The following is an 18,092-nucleotide window of genomic DNA, read 5'->3' on the forward strand; positions in this document are numbered from 1 at the left end:
ATTTCCCTGGCTTTCCATTCACTTCAGGATCCAGTTCAAATTTTCCTCTTTGGATTTGTTGTTTTTGTAAACTTTCTGTTTCTGTTCATTTTTTAAATCAACGTCTTCCTGTCCTTGAGGAAAATCTGGCAGCCTGCATGCCATGGAAGTCAATGAGAATGATGGTGTTATACCAAGGTACCTGGTAGACTACTTGCATATTTGTAAAATGTTCCTTAGGACAGGATGTTGTCTTATCTACTATAGAATTTTCCATGGAGAGGATTTTTTTTTTTTTTGGTCTTTGGAGGTTCAACAAGCTGCTTATAGGTCTCCTTCCATGCCATATAAAATTGCTGCATATTCTGTTTAGGTCTTTTTAATGCCATGTAGGTGGAAGTATGGGATAGATGTGTAGGCAATACATCACTTGGGGATAGGCATTCATTTTTATTAAGTTCTCTCAGCCAAACATAGATAATGCCAAGTTATTTCATCTTTGAAGGTCTTGATGTCAGATATTTACAAGGGGGTGCAGATTTAGCAACATTATTTTAGTTAAACTGTAGATCTGTACCCTGTGACATATGAATCCCTCAGAGGACCACTGGTATGGAAAATTAATTAGCATCTTGCTGAATGAGTGCCTGAGCACATCACCTTTGACTTGGCCATATTTAGCAAAAAATATATAGACTGCTGCAGGCTTTCAAGACCTCTTTAAGGCACTGAATGGAGACTAATGTTTTGTGATGATAAAGCAGGATGTCATCTGCAAAAACGGCTATGTTCTTTATTATGGATTCTGATTCCCTAAATCTCTGCAGAGTCTCTGTAGTGCTTGCAAGCGGCTCAATGGTGAGAGCATAGCGAATAAATTACAGAGGCCAAACTTGTTTTGTGCCCCTCTTTGAGAATCATAGAATATCAGGGTTGGAAGGGACCTCAGGAGGTCATCTAGTCCAACCCTCTGCTCAAAGCAGGACCAACACCAACTAAATCATCCCAGCCAGGGCTTTGTCAAGCCAGGCCTTAAAAACCTCTAAGGAAGGAGATTCCACCACCTCCCTAGGTAACCCATTCCAGTGCTTCACCAACCTCCTAGTGAAATAGTGTTTCCTAATATCCAACCTAAACCTCCTCCACTGAAACAGACGACCATTACTCCTTGTTCTGTCACCTGGTACCACTGAGAACAGTCTAGATCCATCCTCTTTGGAATCCTGTTTCAGGTAGTTGAAAGTAGCTATCAAATCCCCCCTCACTCTTCTGCAGACTAAATAATCCCAGTTCCCTCAGCCTCTCCTCATAAATCATGTGCTCCAGCCCCCTAATCATTTTTGTTGCCCTCTCCTGGACTTTTTCCAATTTTTCCACATCCTTCTTGTAGTATGGGGCCCAAAACATAGTTCTCTAGATGAGGCCTCACCAATGTCGAACAGAGGGGAATGATCACGTCCCTCAATCTGCTGGCAATGCTCCTACTTACACATCCCAAAATGCTGTTAGACTTCTTGGCAACAAGGGCACACTGTTGACTCATATGCAGCTTCTCATCCACTGTAACCCCTAGGTCCTTTTCTGCAGAACTGCTGCCTAGCTACTCGGTCCCTAGTCTGTAGCAGTGCATAGGATTCTTCCATCGTAAGTACAGAACTCTGCACTTGTCCTTGTTGAACCTCATCAGATTTCTTTTGGCCCAATCCTCTAATTTGTCTAGGTCCTTCTGTGTCCTATCGCTACGCTCCAGCACTCCTCCCAGTTTGGTGTCATCTGCAAACTTGCTGAGGTGCAGTCCATGCCATCCACCAGATCATTAATGAAGATATTGAACAAAACTGGCCCCAGGACCCACCCCTTGGGGCACTCCGCTTGATACCAGCTGCCAACTAGACATGGAGCCACTGAGAGAGTCTGATTGGGTGCCAGTCAAATAAAGTATCAGAGGGGTAGCCGTGTTAGACTGGATCTGTAAAAGCAGCAAAGAAAGAATCCTGTGGCACCTTATAGACTAACAGACGTTTTGGAGCATGAGCTTTCATGAGTGAATACATACGACAAAGTGGGTATTCACCCACGAAAGCTCATGCTCCAAAATGTCTGTTAGTCTATAAGGTGCCACAGGACTCTTTGCTGCTAGTCAAATGAAGAATATGCATGAAGAAATGTAGAACATGATGGAGGCTGTAAAATGATGTTAGAAATTGGATTTCTCCAGTACCACAAACAGATAGATTCTGTGGAAATATGTAATACCAAAGCAAAAGTGGGCAAACTACGGCCCGTGGGCCACATCCAGCTCACAGGATTGTCCTGCCCAGCCCCTGAGCTCGTGGCCAGGGAGGCTAGCCCTGCCCCTGCAGTCCTCCTTTCCCTGCAGTCATGCTGCTGCACGGGCAGCGCAGCTGGCTCTGGCAGGGCGATGGGCTGCGAGCTCCTGTTGCTCTGAACAGCATTGTGGGGGGGGGCGGGAGATGTCAGTTGACTGGGGCAGAGGTTCGGGGGGGAAGTCAGAGGACAGGGAACAGGGGGCAGGTGGATGGGGTCCTGGGGGGCCTGTCAGGGGGTGGGGTGTGGATAGGGGGCAGGAGGGCAGTCAGGGAACAGGGAGTGTGGGGGGTGGATAGGGGGTGGGGTTCCAGGGAGGGCACTTAGGAATGGGGGGGTTAGGGGTCCTGGGAGGGGGCGGTTAGGGGACAAGCATCATGGGGGGACAGCTAGGTGGGAGCTTCTGAGGGGGGCGGGGGCAGTCAGGGGCTGAGAAGTGGGAGGGGTCGGATGGGTGCAGAGGTCAGGTTGTTCGAGGAGGCACAGCCTTCCCTAGCCGGCCCTCCATACATTTTTGCAACCTGATGTAGCCCTTGGGCCAAAAAGTTTGCCGACCCCTGTACTAGAGCATCTAATGCTACAAGGCCACTTTTGTTAGTTTGATGTGATGAATGATGTTTATTGTTTACCAAATATTATGACTTGTGGCCATCCCTGGACTATAGCCAGCTTGGTCAGTTTAAATTAGTAGTGGTAGGGCTAGACAGCCCCTTTTGAAAAAGACTCTTTACCAGTATTTTATTATTAAATTAATTGATGTGAATGATGATATTCTGAATTTTTATTCCTCCCCTTCCCATCCCCGGAGTGCACTTATACTGGCTTCCAAACTGGAACTGGGTAAGATTCCCTGGTCTGGCGAGGGAGAAAACAACTGAAATATTTGTCAGTTGACGCTCCAGAACAGCTTTATGGAGCTTGTCACTGAAGCCCTTGGACTTGGGACAGTTGCCCTGTGTAAGGTTCCTTACACTTTCTCATGTGCACTGCTAGCACTGCTTCACATGATATCGCTTGCTCTTTCAGGATTTTACTACATCTTCGTCTTTTTGTAGGAGTATATGGGAGAGAATAACATAGGGTTTGGGTTTTTTTAAAGAGAATCTAAAAAATACGCCATTTGTTTTCTTCTCTCAAAGTATCACAGACAAATCATTAGTGGGACGGCATGTTTTTGGAAGCATTTAGGAGTCTTTAGTTTCAAATTCAAAAAGTCATTGTTGGGCATACAAAAGAACTGCCTGGGCCCTAGATGTGATAATGTTGTCAAGCTGCATTTTCATGTGAGCTTTTGTTTTGTGAAAAATACCAATCCTCACTTGTCCTTAAAAGGAGTACAGTTTCTTATCCAGGCTTGACTGTTCTGCTAAAATAGCTGTACCACATATGTAACTATAATTCCACTAAGGTATGCTTTAAATAAGTCTCAAAAACTCATGTGGAGACTGCTGTCAACTGCCATTTATTTTAAAATATGGCTTCATATGACAATTTACACTAGCTGAGGATCTGCTCCAATATGTTTAGTGAAAAAATACTTTACTTTTTTAATATATATAAAAGAGAATTCTCCATTTGTATTTCTGGTTGTTGAGCTCCTAGGCTTCTAGCAAGGTATCTATTGGTGCGTGAGTTGAGCTAAGTATTACACCTATCTTAGATGCTAAGAGATTTAGAGGGAGAGATTTAACTTAAATATAGCATTAAAATCTCCTACAAAAATAATTTAAGGGAAATAATTAGTAAGTAAATCTGACAGAAAATTAAGAAATGTATCAGGAGAGACAAAGCTGCCTGAACTGTCTATGAAAAATCACTCCGGTGCAAATGAATGCTAGTGTAGCATAAGATTGGTGTGGTGGCTCTGATGCCACCTCCTCCGCACCCAGCCCAGGGAATGTGGCTGGGGCTTCCATGGCTAGTTTTAAGAGTCCTTTGAGGTCATTGCTCTTACTTTTGCAAGGTGGCCAACCTTCAAGCAGCTCTGAAATATAGTAAAAGTGTGGCCTAACACACAGCTATGCCCAAGATCCAGGGAGCAGTTGAGGACGCTGGGGACTAGATAGTAAAATTAATTCCAGAAGGTTAGTGATCACATCCTTTTTCACTGGCACTGAATGAAGTATTCAGGGCAAGGGTAAATGGTTTATGTATGGATATTGGAACTCTCTTATAAGGAGTTGCTTAGCTGCAATTAATACTTGTTCTATCCATCTTTTTTAACTTTATTAGGACAGTTCTTCAGCTGGTATAAACTGCAATGTACATCAGCTGAGGATCTGCCCCATTATGTTTCGAGACATTTTGATGTATGGCCTCAATTTAGAGTGCAGAGAACTTACTTACATTTTATTAGGGGGTTAAGTCCTTTAATAGATGAAATACAGAATTTTAGCAACCGCAGAAGAGTTGTGGTGGGAGGTTGTATTTTGTTTCATGGCTGCAGGAAAGGAATTCTTGGGTAAGTAATCTTCCATAGGTGAGCTAGTGGATGGTTAATCTATTGTAAACTTATTAAATTACATTTCTAACTGTAACAGTATTCTTAAACATAATTATTATAGTCGTGCATATGCACAAGATGGCTGACTGAAACTGCACAGGCTCCCCATCCCTTTGCATTTCAGTCAGGCTGTTGCTTCTTTCTCCTCCATGGGAGGGATGGTGGAGGGAGAGGAAGGGGCACTGAGAGCACAGGAGAGAGTCTCTTGGCTCTCAGATGTGCTATCCAATGCCACAGTGCCTGATACCCAACAGGAGCAATAGCAGGGAAAATCCTGCTCAGGCCCTGCAGCCTGAAGTACTTTGCTGAATCAAGGACAGTTGTAGGAGAAATTGCTTATCAGGTGCAATGCAATCGGCTTTCTGTGTTTAATATTAAATAAAATAAACCATGGCAAAATGTGAATTATGCTACCTAAACTTTCATAATTAAGTGTGTTAGTCATTAATCAGGAAACTAAGATACATCCTTGAGTGAAAGAAGACATCTAAATTTATCTCTCTTTTCATAATCCTAATTAAGTGTAAGGATCAATAGTTCGGAATATCAGCAGAGAAAGGATATTGAAAACGGTCAGGGCAAGCTTATTGAAATGAAAAGAATGGAAGTAGAATTTCATATAGAATTATGCAATTAGTAAATAATCTGTAGGCTATATGGAAAGTGTAGGCTGCTCCCAATCAACACTTGGGTTGTCATAAAATTATTACAGAAGATGTTCTCTATTAATTAATATAATCACTGAATCTAAGCACATACTATATAACTAATAAGAAAAATGAATTATTCAAATAGCTTAATTTAAGAGTATTGCCATTTTAATTATATACTGGCATTAATTTAACACAAAAAAGTGCTTTAAGACTCTTTTTAGAGTTATGTTATTTGCTCTAAAGTGTCTTTGAATTTCAGAGCCTTTTCATGGTTTTTAAATTGGAAAGGCCAGATTCTCTCCTTGTGCTGCCTGATAACCCCCCAATTAGCATAAAGTCACTATAATGATCATAGAGCTGGTGTAGTCAGCACTTATATCATTGCCTCCAACTGTTCGCTGGCTATTTTCTGATATTGTGATGACCGTGTGGGGCCACAGCCCAGCTAACATACTTTACAACCATTCCCAATCTGAAAATATTTCAGGATTAGTGTAGATGGGCCCCAGAATCAGAAAGTCAAACCCTTTGTGCTCCATCATGCAGCTGCCCCAATAGGAGAGTGCAGCTGTGAACGTAGTCCTTGATGAAATATATCTGCTACCCTGATCCTTGCTGAATTGGACGCAGCATCTTTTGCTGCAAAAATGGAGAAAAGTCCTGTGTCAATTGCAGTTTTTCCCTGTTGGAGGGAGATCTTTATTTCTTGCTCCCTGAAAGAGAGGAAAACTCCAATTCAAAGAGCTTTTCTTCTGAATGAATTCCCCCCCCCCCCAGCCCCAGCTACTAGATCTACAAGTAAAAAGGCAAAACCTTAAAAATAGAGCTTGTCAGTTGTCAAATGTGGCTTTGATTGCAATGGATTGCAGGCTTTTAAAGCTATATAAGTGGATAATTACAGGTTGGGGGTGAATTCGTCTCCTGAAGCCATTTTGGCACCTGATGAGCTCTGTTTTTAATGTATTTCCTTTTTACTTGTAGATCCAGTAGTTTGGATGTTCTTTCAGATAAAAAGCTCTTTGGATCAGGGTTTTCCACTCTTCCAAGGAGACCCAGAAGTCACGTTAAGTTGGCAGCTTCTGTTTTCATATCTTCATCTTTATCCTTGGAGTAGGCTGACAGGTTTCTGTTGCTATTTGAGCTGATTCATACATTGTTACTGATGGTTCCTCAGCTGTTAGCTAATTATGAAATCCATCTACCCTTCCAGCTAATTGGTCTAAGAAAGATTGTAGAGCTGTTTTTGATTTAAAATTAATTACTGTGGTCAAGTGCAAGGCAATCCTGTGTATGATCTTAGTTACCAGATACAGCATTTTGCAGAAAGCATGGCTCTCGGCTGTCTTCCTAATCTTCTCCCATCTTTCAGCACTGCGAGTTTTGCTTTCTTTCTTACAACTCCAAAATGAGTCCTCATATTGTTTAGAAAGCTTTGTGACTGTATCAGTTGCGAAGTCAATTATTTTGTGATTCAAATAAAGATCTAAAAGAGATTCAGCCAGGAGCTAATGGAGATACTACTAAATTGTTATTCTGCATTACATAACCTCCTTCCTCTTTGTGTTAAAACTTATTCATGGACCTCATCTCTCATCTCCTCTGCTTACTTTGCAGGAGCCTGCTCTCTTTCCCTTCACCATCTGTCAGATACAGTCTTGCGAACATTTCATTGAAATAAAGTCTTAAGACAGTCTATTGTCTGGAACAGCCTTCCTTTCTCTCTCCCTTCATTAGTTTCCCATCTCATTTCCACTTTCAGCTGAAAATGTTTCTTTTCCTCTCTCACCTATACCCCTTAATTTCTGTCTCTTGCTATTAATTACCACCTTTCTGTGACTACTGTTATTCTACCATGTTTTGGTCTAGAGTTGTGATGAAAGATGAAATAACTTTTTCACCTATATTCTATAGTTCTGGAAACACAGCAGAAGTGTCATCAGTAAAAGCCTCACCACACTACTCTGCTAATGTGCCTAAATCTGAACTGCAGGGACCACTTCTCCAAGTGTTAGGATAATTCAGCTTCCAGTTCCATTTAGCTGTCAACCTTTTTGCTGAGGCTGCCAGTTATAATGGTGGCTTCTGCAATGAGGACACCTGTCCATTAGGAACTGCACTGAGACCATTAACTCTATTTATATGGTGATGATAGTTAGTACTGACCTGGTCCAAGTCAAACTGGAGTCCTAGAGTTGAAAAGCTCTGAATCCTATTGCCAATTCCCCAAGACAAGCCACTTATTAGGACTATTCCAGACAAGCATTTGATTATTTTAAAAGAAAATTTCTTACAGCTCCAATGAAGACCCATTATGTGACAAACATGAATACTATTCCTTTTATAAACGTGGATTTTTACAACAATTTGATGCTAATTCACCTAAGAACATTTTAAAGAAAAAAAAATCTAGATGAACCTAATCCTAACAAAACCCAATAAACAACCTCTACTTAAATTCAAATGTGAAAAATAATTGTCTCAATCTACATGGAGATACATAAAAGATTTAAACAGACTAAATCCTGCACCATCTCAAGACACTTTACTGAAATCCCAGTATGGAATAGATAATTACTTGGATTATAAATAACTTCATTTGAACCCTCTCTCCACGAACTGCTGATAGATGCTAGAGAAGCAATGGCGATACAGATAGTCAGAGCTGATTCTCCACTCTGTCACACTGTTTTTATATCTCTGTATATGTTAATATATGTATATATCAACTGATTGCTGGTGGAACTCTATTCCTAGACTGCAGAGTAACAAATCAAAGGGTAAGCTCTGACTGTCTCTATTTTCACTACTTCTCCAGCATCTAGGTTCTGTTCTTCGTAGTCAGAAATGTTGAAGTAGCTAACCATGCACTTCATATTGTATGAACAAGGGTTTGGTTTTGATCAGGGATATTGAAAACAGGTATCTGGAGCAACAGATGTAATTGTAGTGCTTACTCCAGTCATGTACATCTTCGGTACAAGTCTCCTTCCTGGCCCCCTGGAAATGATTGTGCCTGCAGCTATTTTGTTGATTAAACTGAATTTTTAGCAAGGGCCAGTCACTTCTGATATTCCCATAATGATGACTGGCTAAGGAATATTTTGTTGACATTGGAAATTGAAAAGACAACACTGAACTCAAAGAATGATCTGGACAAATTCTGTGCTACACAGAATCCACTTCTGAGTTATTACAAAATGCCAGCATGACAATAAGGAATTCTCCTATCGCTCTTCTGTAAACATGCTTGGAATCATTCCATACCTTGAATAAATCAAAATAAATTCATGTAAAAATAGAGTAAATTTAAATGTACTCTCTGGGCCAAATTCACCCATGCTGCTAAGGGGTACAGCATCATTAGCTTCAATTTATACACAATGAAGCCAAGCCTTGTTATTGTTTTCATTTCAGTTCAATGTGAACAGGATTTCAATAAATAACCATTAAAACCCCAGTTGGATTTCTACCTTCTCAATCCTTTCTATCATGATAGTACCTGAAACTTCACATAATTTTGGCCCTTGGGAGCAGAGTCTGGCTTTATTTTTGTGAACTCCCCAGGCTAAGTATAGTGTCAACATTCAGCAAATCATTCAAATAGTAGTAATAATAATAACAGCACTACTTTAATCCTGCAAAAGGAAATATTTTCTTTTAGACAGACCCCTGAAATGTAAAATCTTTGCCCTCCCTGTGTCTAGTAGTTGACTACTTCAGAATGGTGTGACAGAGACAGATTTGCAAATATTGTTAAGAGAAGCTGAAAAAAGGAGGTTCCAACATATAATATTTACAGTTGCATCCCTGACATCCTAATTAATGTACTGGCTACTCTTGTCACCTGTACACCTCACCTCTTATTCTGAATCAGCTTTGTCCTATTATTGTGTTGTAGACACTGAACAAAAAGTTTGAGAGGAAGGGTGTCAGGGTCACCTAGCCGTGCAACAGACAGATATTAAAACTGCTAAAATATAACCCCTGGACTTGAATCTTTCAGTGGACTAAGCAGTTAACCCCTCTATTGCTTGAATTAGACAGAATAAAAACTGGCAAAACCAAGAAAGTAGAAGCCACGACTGCATCTAATTTATCAATGTGATTAAAGGGCAGCTCCCAGCCATCTAGCAAGTGAGAGAGAAAACAGAGTGTTTACTGTGTTTGTGTTAACGAAGCTAGTACTTGAAAGATATCAGGCATTTCTAAAGAAAGGCAGCAAGGACAGAAGACTGTAGACAAGGGCCAGTAGGGTAATGAAGGGCAAGGTCATTTACGGATGAAGAAAATTACTTCATTTTCTTCATTTATACCCTCTAGTAGATTTATGTATCTACTCCTCATGTTGTTAGTAGGACCATACATAGATACAGCATTGTTGTATGATTCAAAGTGAACAGGGTAAAGCCTTGGAATATTCCACACAAGGAGTTTGGTTTTATTACTTGAGGGAGGGACACTAAGTACAATGGCAGCAGAAGGGAAGGTTAGACTGCAAGGTGAGGAGCTACTGTTTTGACAAAGGTGAGAAACACACAGAATTAAACTGAAACACAGCAAGAAAAAACGAACAAAAGCACAGTCTGGAATTGTATTCTTTTTGGAGAGGGCTGGGAGAAGAAAAAATGGTGCAGTTTGCCAATCGCCAATCATTTTTCATTCTGCAATATCAATGACAGATTATTCAGTGACCAAAATGAAAAGGCCATTGGAATGGCAGCAAACAGCCTCTACTCTGTGAAGTGTACTACACATTTTCATATTGGCAAAAAATGTGAAGTATCTCAGAAACAACAATTCCAGAGTATATTTAGCTACTAAAGCTGCGGCACACAAATGTCACATTCCCATGAGTCAACTCATTTAAAGAACCCCCTCTTTGCACCCCCACAGATATTCCCCAAGATGCCTGTGCTGAATTAAAAGCTGAACATATGGATGTGACATCATCAAGGCACCAGTGCCAAGAAAATAAAGTAGCAAGTGGTTTCAGTAGAATTAGAGTGAAGTCGTTTGTGAGTGCAGGAAAAGAAAGAAAACACTTTCCAAAGGAATAAACACAACCACTAAAGAACATCACACAGCACTTTGCAAAACAAAAGGAAAATGTTAAAAACATAAGAGATTTTGGGTCTTTTTTGTAAATTTGTGAAGGGAAAGAAATACACAGTGAAAGTGAAAACAAAAAACTTTATAAACGAATATTAAGCATAACCTTGTTTGGTTTAATTTTGCATAACAACTCATTCTTTTGCCCTTTAAAATATTGGCTCAATAGTAATTTTGGAACCAACTGGGGTCTGATTGGGCAAGACAAGGAGTAATAGCACACAAGTACATGGTAATGGTAAACAACCATGCAATCACCTCTGCCACCATTGTTTGTGTGTAAACTACTTCCAGCTTTATCAATATTCAAAATTAAGCCCCAATGAATGCATGATATTTAAATAACCCTGTCAAGTGCTAAGAAGACTCTTCGGTACCCATCACTCCCTGGGGAGGTAACTATATAGTACAAGCTACTTCATCAGTCAGTGACTAGAAGGAAAAAGGTTTACAAACCACCACTATACATTTATTAATATTTTCACTGTGTGCTCTTCTGAAAGCTATTCCTGGCATACAAGATGCTTTTAAGAAGTAGCCTTACCATTAAGAGCACTGCTGTGCAAAACAGTTGTGATGCATGGAACCACACATAACAAATGCCATTAATATGAACATACATCCAGGGGTGGTTCCAAGCCTCAGCACGCCAAGCGCATGCTTGGGGTGGCATGCCACGGGGAGCGCTCTGGCGGTTGCCGGGAGGGCGGCAGGTGGCTCTGGTGGACCTCCCACAGGTGTGCCTGCAAAGGCATGCCTGCCGCTGTATTCCTCCCTGGCACATTAATGACCAGATTTTCCACTGGTGTAATTCATCATATCTCCATAGACATCAGTGGAGCTACACCAGCGTCCACTAGCTGAGGAGCTGGCTAGCCCCAGGGCATTAGCCTTTCCTCATTACAGATACAGGCCTAGTTAAGGGTAAACATCTGTCTAAGTGGATGGGAAGAGGCCAACACTTTCTCTTGGGGGTAGTGTAGTGGAGAAGGAAAAGAAGCACTTGGTCAAAATGGTGTGTATTCTCAAGAGCGATGAACAAAAACAAGTCAATTACTTATCTGCCATTTCCAGTGTGCCAGATTTATTGACCAGAGGAATTAGGGATTCCAGGTAAATCATGCATTATCATTTTGAGTCATTTTGTTTTGCTTTCTTTAAGTACATGGCAGACAGAAAAGCAAACATTTCTGCAGCTTTTACCATAGCAAGAGCTAATTGCTTTTATAATAAATCAAAGCACAAGGCCCATAAAGGCACAGTGGCCCAGCAGCAAAGTATGAGAAGCTTGCAGGCTCAAGAAGGATTACTACAGCCACTTGTCAAGGATTTCACTTCAGAGTAATCCCAAACACTGATGTTCTGATTGATGTTTGCTACCATAATATTGGAGTGAGAAGAGATGGGCCAATCAAAGAACTAAGACAAAGAAATGAATGTGAAGATGGAGTCTGCGGGAACCAGCAATTACTTATTGGTGGAAGCATGCTCTTATAGTTAAGGCACAGGATGAGGAATCAGAAGTCCCGGAGTTATATTTCATGCTGCAGTCTTCCAGCACGATGGGCAAGTTCCTTAGGTCCAGATTTGCAAAGGTATTCAGGGGCCTAAAGATGCAGATAGGCACTTAGTGGGATTTTTAAAAGTGTTGTTTTCAGGGAGTGTTAAGCACCAAGAGCTAGATTCACAAAAGGACTTACATGTTTTATCGCCACTTTAGGCGCTAAAGTCAAACATTTAGCAGACACTGAGATTATCAAAACCTCCCCTTAGCTGCTGCTAAGCCTGCAGATAACGCTTCCTCAACACCTAAATTCCCACTAGTTCATATGCAAAATTGCCTGACTCCTGATGCCACCTTGATGTCCAGTGCCCTTGCTCATGCCTGAGCCATGGTGAGATGTGCAAGTGAGGCGTTCTCCATCTATCTCATCTGCAGGGCATTCTCAGAGCATCCCTATCTGATCAGGCCCCATAAAGAAGACAGCTGGGGGCTACCTGATCAAGAATATTTGGATCAGGCTGGTTGGTGTGAGTATTCTAGAATACCCAGGCACTCATCTGTCACTTAGGAGACCTGTTTTCAAATTCCCACTCTGCCTGATTTGAAACTGGGATTTGAACTCAGGTCTCAGTGAGTGCTCTAATCACTGGGCTATTGGTATAAAGGTGTGGGGATTTTTTTCTCATGAGAAAATGGCAATCCTGGCTTAGGCTCCTAACTTCAAGAGAGGGTTTACCTGGAATCCCAAATGGAGACAGGTACTTCCCTTTGGCCCAGTGTTAGATGCCTAACTTACTTTGAGTAGCAGGACCTAAATTGCATTCCCCTTCTCACTATTTCCTATTGGCTAGCATAGACAGCTCTCCACTCAGCTTGCTGGCTTCTGAGAATCTCCTAATGCTCCCTATGCATTGTATAAGAAGCCTAGGCACCTAACTCAAGGCTGAGGATTCCACTAGGTGGCAAAGAACCTAATGCTTAAGTCCCTTTATGGATCTAGCTCCAGGTGATTTTGAAAATCTGACCTGGCACCTCTCTGCATCTTTCGGTGCATACATACATTTAAATCGCTACATGCCTCAGTTTCCCTATCTAACCTACAGGGCAATGAGGCTAAATTGATTACAGTATGCTGAGTGGTTTTCAACCCTTGGATGGAAGGCACCGTAGAAGCTCTGTGTGTTAACGATAATATAAAGCAGTGGAAGTGGCTCATCTTTAACTCATGAAGATCATGCTTAACCAGGGTTAAATCCACACTTCCCCCATCACACATAGTCTCACTCACATTTGTTTTGTGTGGTTTCCTTAGTCAGTGAATATGGAGAACTAAGTCTAAGACTGGTGATTTTGTTTCTGCCTTTCCAATAAGCTTTTAATTACAGTGCAGGAGTTTTGTTACAGGCTACCATGATCCAGCTGGAAGCAGTTACACTGTAGTCACTCCCTCCTCCTCCCCCACCACCACATGGATTCATTTCCAAGGCCTTACCCTTCTTGTCTTGGTGATTATGAGATGAGACTGCTGCATATGGATCTGTGTTTTCAGATGAGCCAACCGGATCCTTCCAATCCAGCATACGTCCCCTAGTATCATAACCCTCTTGAGCTGGAGAGTCAGAAGTGGTGGTGCTTGGAACTAGTGAACTGGAGTGGCCTGTGTTTACATTACAAATACAGTTAGGGAAGACACCAGACATTAGTCACTCACCATGCTAGCTCACCCTCAGGAGCATAAAATAAGCATTGTTTTTTGTGAATGCTGGAAAGGTTTCTTGAAACCAAGCAATGTTTCAAAAGCCTTTTACAACATTGCCCAAAGGAAATATAGCAGCTGTGAGACAAACTACTTTCTGAGTAGTCAAAGCAGGCATGTGTGTGCCTATGTCAGTGGGAGACATGGGCCTTGGCTATAGTCAAAACTTCACTGGTTTACCTAAAGGTTTTGGTTTAAACTGGTTGAGTTGAATTGGTGCCAAACATGCTGTGGGCACTCTTGCTACAATTTCAGTCCAGTTAGCTTAAATCAGGAAGGTGTTGAGGTAAAACAATATGAGCCTGCTTTACACTGAATTAAGCCTGTCCACACTGTTTTAAGTTAATTGGTTTTTTAAAAACCAATTTAAAGTGAAACTGGTGAAACTTTACTCTAGACAGGGCTGCTGTTCTAGGAGAATGGCAGGGATAGGGCAGCTGATCCCTGCCTTGTGCTCTCAGGGGCAGGACAGATTGTTGAGGGCCTGACCATGTTCTCATGATGGCATCAATTTTCTGAAAAGTCATAAGTTCTGTGATTCACTAACACTACTTTAATACTCTGGAGTGGTCTCTGCCCAAATGGATGCATTAGTGTGATCAAAAGGGGGGTAGGAGTGCTGGCAAAAAACAGATTATTGGGTCCTGGCTCCACTCACCTGATCTAGAGCAGGAACACAAGTGTCAATACCCCTAACTCATGACCATGATCTAGTGGCCCCTGCAGCAGTCTCCAGGTGAGATTTGCCCACCAACTCCCTAAAGATAAAACTATTTTTTAAAAAAATCAATCCAGGCACCTTCACACCTTAATTTGTTCCTGCTTAAGAAAAGCTTTTTCCAGGCTGTTTGTTTGGCTCCAAACCACAGTGTATTTTCTATGCAGGCTATTGCAATTTACCATGCACTACAGGAGACAATCTTAAATCTTATAGCTCCATGGAGTTTTATAATGATTCTGCGATTGCTATTGCTGTTTTTAACTATAGAGGTTGTGGCAATCACCTTTGACATGGTTCAGATTAACAAACACGTCCATGAGACATGGCCAGCCAGGCACAAGGCAATTTTCACATGAACTGGGATTTAGCTGGGATATGGTGGAGAACTGATCTGTGTGGGTGAAAGAGTCCTTTAACCACCTCCCAAGGTTGAGTTGCAAATGAATTTCAGTGAAAAGGCAGCAGCTCTATTAAGTTGCTGCTATGATTTAAAGGCACTGTACAGAATATTAATTATTGTGGAGAGGCAGAAAATGTCTCTGTGCCTCCCTAGATTTTTGAGGAGGTTCTCTGAGTCATCACATAGGGTTACACACAGCAGCACTTTGAACAATATTTAACACAAGACGTGCATGTAACTAGCGCCTGTATTTAACTGATACAATTTGCAGGAAAGGAGGTCAGCTGCAGTGTTTTTACCATGGATTCAGTCTTGAGATGCTACAGCTAATCATTAACAAGATTAATTTAGCAGTGTACCCCAGGCTGAAGGATGATACTGACAAGGGCCCTATATTATTCTTTAATCTATCATGACGGGAAGTGTGGTTCCACTATCAGTCTTTCTAAAATACTGCAAAATTACAGGCTTCATTTTGTTTAAATAGAGCATTTTTTAATTTTGCTTAAATAAAAAAAAAAGAGAAGCTAAGTGGTTGTTCACTTCTAAAGATTGCTGTAGAGCCAAGAGCGTTGCTGGAAATACTGGTAACAGTTACATGGATGGATTCGGAACCAAATTTGCTGCCTTGTCTCCAAGAATTCCAAACAGCTGCCTCTATGCAAAGGGATTAATATAGAGCCAGCTCTTGCAGATATGTGCCTTCTTAAACTAGGAATATACTGGCACTGTAAGGTTTTTCTACCATACCATTTTATGCCTATAGCCTCCTGTGCTCATTCCAAAGAAATAACAGAAGCAATGGGACAGAAACAACGTAGAAAATGGAAGTTTGAGCTTCCATGCCTTCTTTTCTCTAAATACAAAACCATAGTGCCAGTATTTATGGGGTTCCAGACTGCAAGTTGACACTCCATTCAACCACTGCAGTACTGTACAATATTTGATCAGCCTTACAAATAATGCTGCACTCAACATAAGAAAGCTGTTAGTCCTAGCTTGATAAGGACGTAGGAGAAAGCATTGCCAAACAGCAGTCATAATTTATACCTGTATTTGATATGCATTTTGTGCCCCCATCTCCATGCAGACACTTTCAATTTAGCTGTGTTCAAGGGGCAATTTTATGGTAATGCAATAAGTATAGTTAAGGAAAAACATTTCTTAATACGGTAATCTAAGGGAAAGATATGCCTAAGGGACACATTCTTTACAAAAAGCGTTCCTGAACCATATGCTACAAATACATGGAGAACTCCTTGTAAGAGAAAGCTATAGCTATATGATGATGATAATGTGTACTAGATGGCAGTTAGGTAGAGAAATGTTTCACACAAATGCAAGAAATCAGTCTATTCACTCTGATACTAAAGTGTTAGTACAGCATGCATTGAGAAATGATTTTTCTACATGTAGCTAAGATACATTTGCTTCCATCTGAGCAAGGGGCAGCAGCAGATTAGAACATAATAACCTTTCCCACTTGGGTTCAGACTGGATCCTGCAAACACTTACTGCTGGGCACAGAGTTTGTTCCCCTGAGTAGTCTCATCGTGCCCTGTGAGTGTTGACACAATCAGTCCCTTGTGAAATTCAGATTTATGATGGCGCACTGAATAGGCGTATGTGTTACTTAAGCACTGAAAATAAGGGTTAAAAGTGCTGCACAGGCTTAGTACTGCCCCTCTGTGCAGTGGTGACTCGCTCACAGTGATGACTGTTCCTCAGCAATGACTGTCATATGTAATGTAATATGCCTTTTTCTCAAGTACACTAAGGCTACTTTATACCACACTGCCTGCATAAAGTGGCCTTAAGTTATATTTACACCCACTTTAAAGCCCTTTTACACAACTACAGCAACGCAAAGTGGCTTTAGCATAATGGGAACCAGGCCCAACAGCTCTATTTTAACATGGCTTATGTTTAAAAAACGTCTACAGTTACTTCCTCATTAAGATTCTGCTGTTGTTCAGATGGGGGTCGTTTAAAACAACTGCAGATTTATGGTGCTCCTCAAGCACTGATTTTGAAAGCAGAAGTTTAAGGACACATTCTGTTTGAAAAAAAGTGATTCAGTGATTAATTTGTAAAGCTTTTCGTTTGCAAGTCTGTAATCACAATAATACAGCAAGAACAAGAAAGCAGATATAACCAGAGTAGTGCATGTTGAGGAATTTGGAAGCTGTAATATGGTTAGTGTCTGTGAGCACTGATGATGAGTCAGAAGAACCGTATTTCTGTAATTACAACTCATTCTAACCATATTTTCATGAAATGAAGAGTGATTTTTTTAGCTTTAACACAAAGTCAGGGATGCAATATGGATTTGATAGTTGCTCTAATATGCACAAGGTGTTAAGACTCTAGAGATTAAGATGCTCCACACACTATCCTATTAACAACTATAGCAACCTAATTAGACAGTTAGAGGGAAATGCTAAATCAATACTACACAGGGAGAAAGGAATGTGGCTAGGGGGTAAAATAAAGGCCCAATTCACTAAAAATTGATGGTTTCCAAAGGTAATTAAGTTGCATACAATTTTGCATGGGGGAAAGCTTGCTTTAAGCTAAGAATCCGTGTCTTTCATCTAAATATGTGGTTTTTGTTCCATATGTACCTGACCTTCACAGAGTGGCCTTCTGCATGGAAAAATGAATGAGCATGAACAGTCATCGGTGTGGGCTTTGCACTTTATAAATGATCACGTGAGGCTGCCCCATCTGCCAAATTCAGGAGGATGCTGATGCCAAGAATACAAAGATGAAGGGCTTGACTCTCTTCTCACTTTCACTGGCATAAATGAGGAGTAACTCCAGTAAAGTTAGTGGAGTAACAATGGTGTAAAACAAGTATGAGAGGAAGCAGCCCTAAGCCTTCTTGTGAATCTGGAGTTTCAGATGCCTTTGGAGATAGATATATATCCCACAAGCTCCAAACGCATCCTGAGCATTCATTTGATTGGCATGCTCGTATATACCAGCATCCTAAGGTTCTAGCCATAATGAAATGCCATTTAATTTTGCATTTAATTATGTTCAATAACTGTAACATGAACTCTTTATATAATTTTAGTTAAAAGTAGGTATACTTTTCTTCTCATGCTAAAATGACTTATTTGGCTCATACCAAACA

General features: G+C 41.0%; 1 protein-coding gene across 5 annotated transcripts in view; it reads right to left on the reverse strand.

Annotated features, from left to right (window-relative positions):
• Positions 1–18,092, reverse strand: part of SEMA6A (semaphorin 6A) — a 136,171-nt gene that overhangs the window by 13,685 nt on the left and 104,394 nt on the right. For 3 of the 5 annotated variants that reach the window (XM_050945627.1, XM_050945625.1, XM_050945626.1), the window contains one exon: positions 13,569–13,733. The exons of the other annotated variants lie outside the window; for them this stretch is intronic. In XM_050945627.1, the coding sequence (XP_050801584.1) occupies positions 13,569–13,733 (165 nt within the window). The remainder of the gene's footprint in view (positions 1–13,568; positions 13,734–18,092) is intronic. 5 annotated transcript variants of the gene reach the window in all.

The sequence above is a fragment of the Gopherus flavomarginatus genome, chromosome 3, assembly GCF_025201925.1.
Source record: "Gopherus flavomarginatus isolate rGopFla2 chromosome 3, rGopFla2.mat.asm, whole genome shotgun sequence".
NCBI lineage: Eukaryota > Metazoa > Chordata > Testudines > Testudinidae > Gopherus > Gopherus flavomarginatus.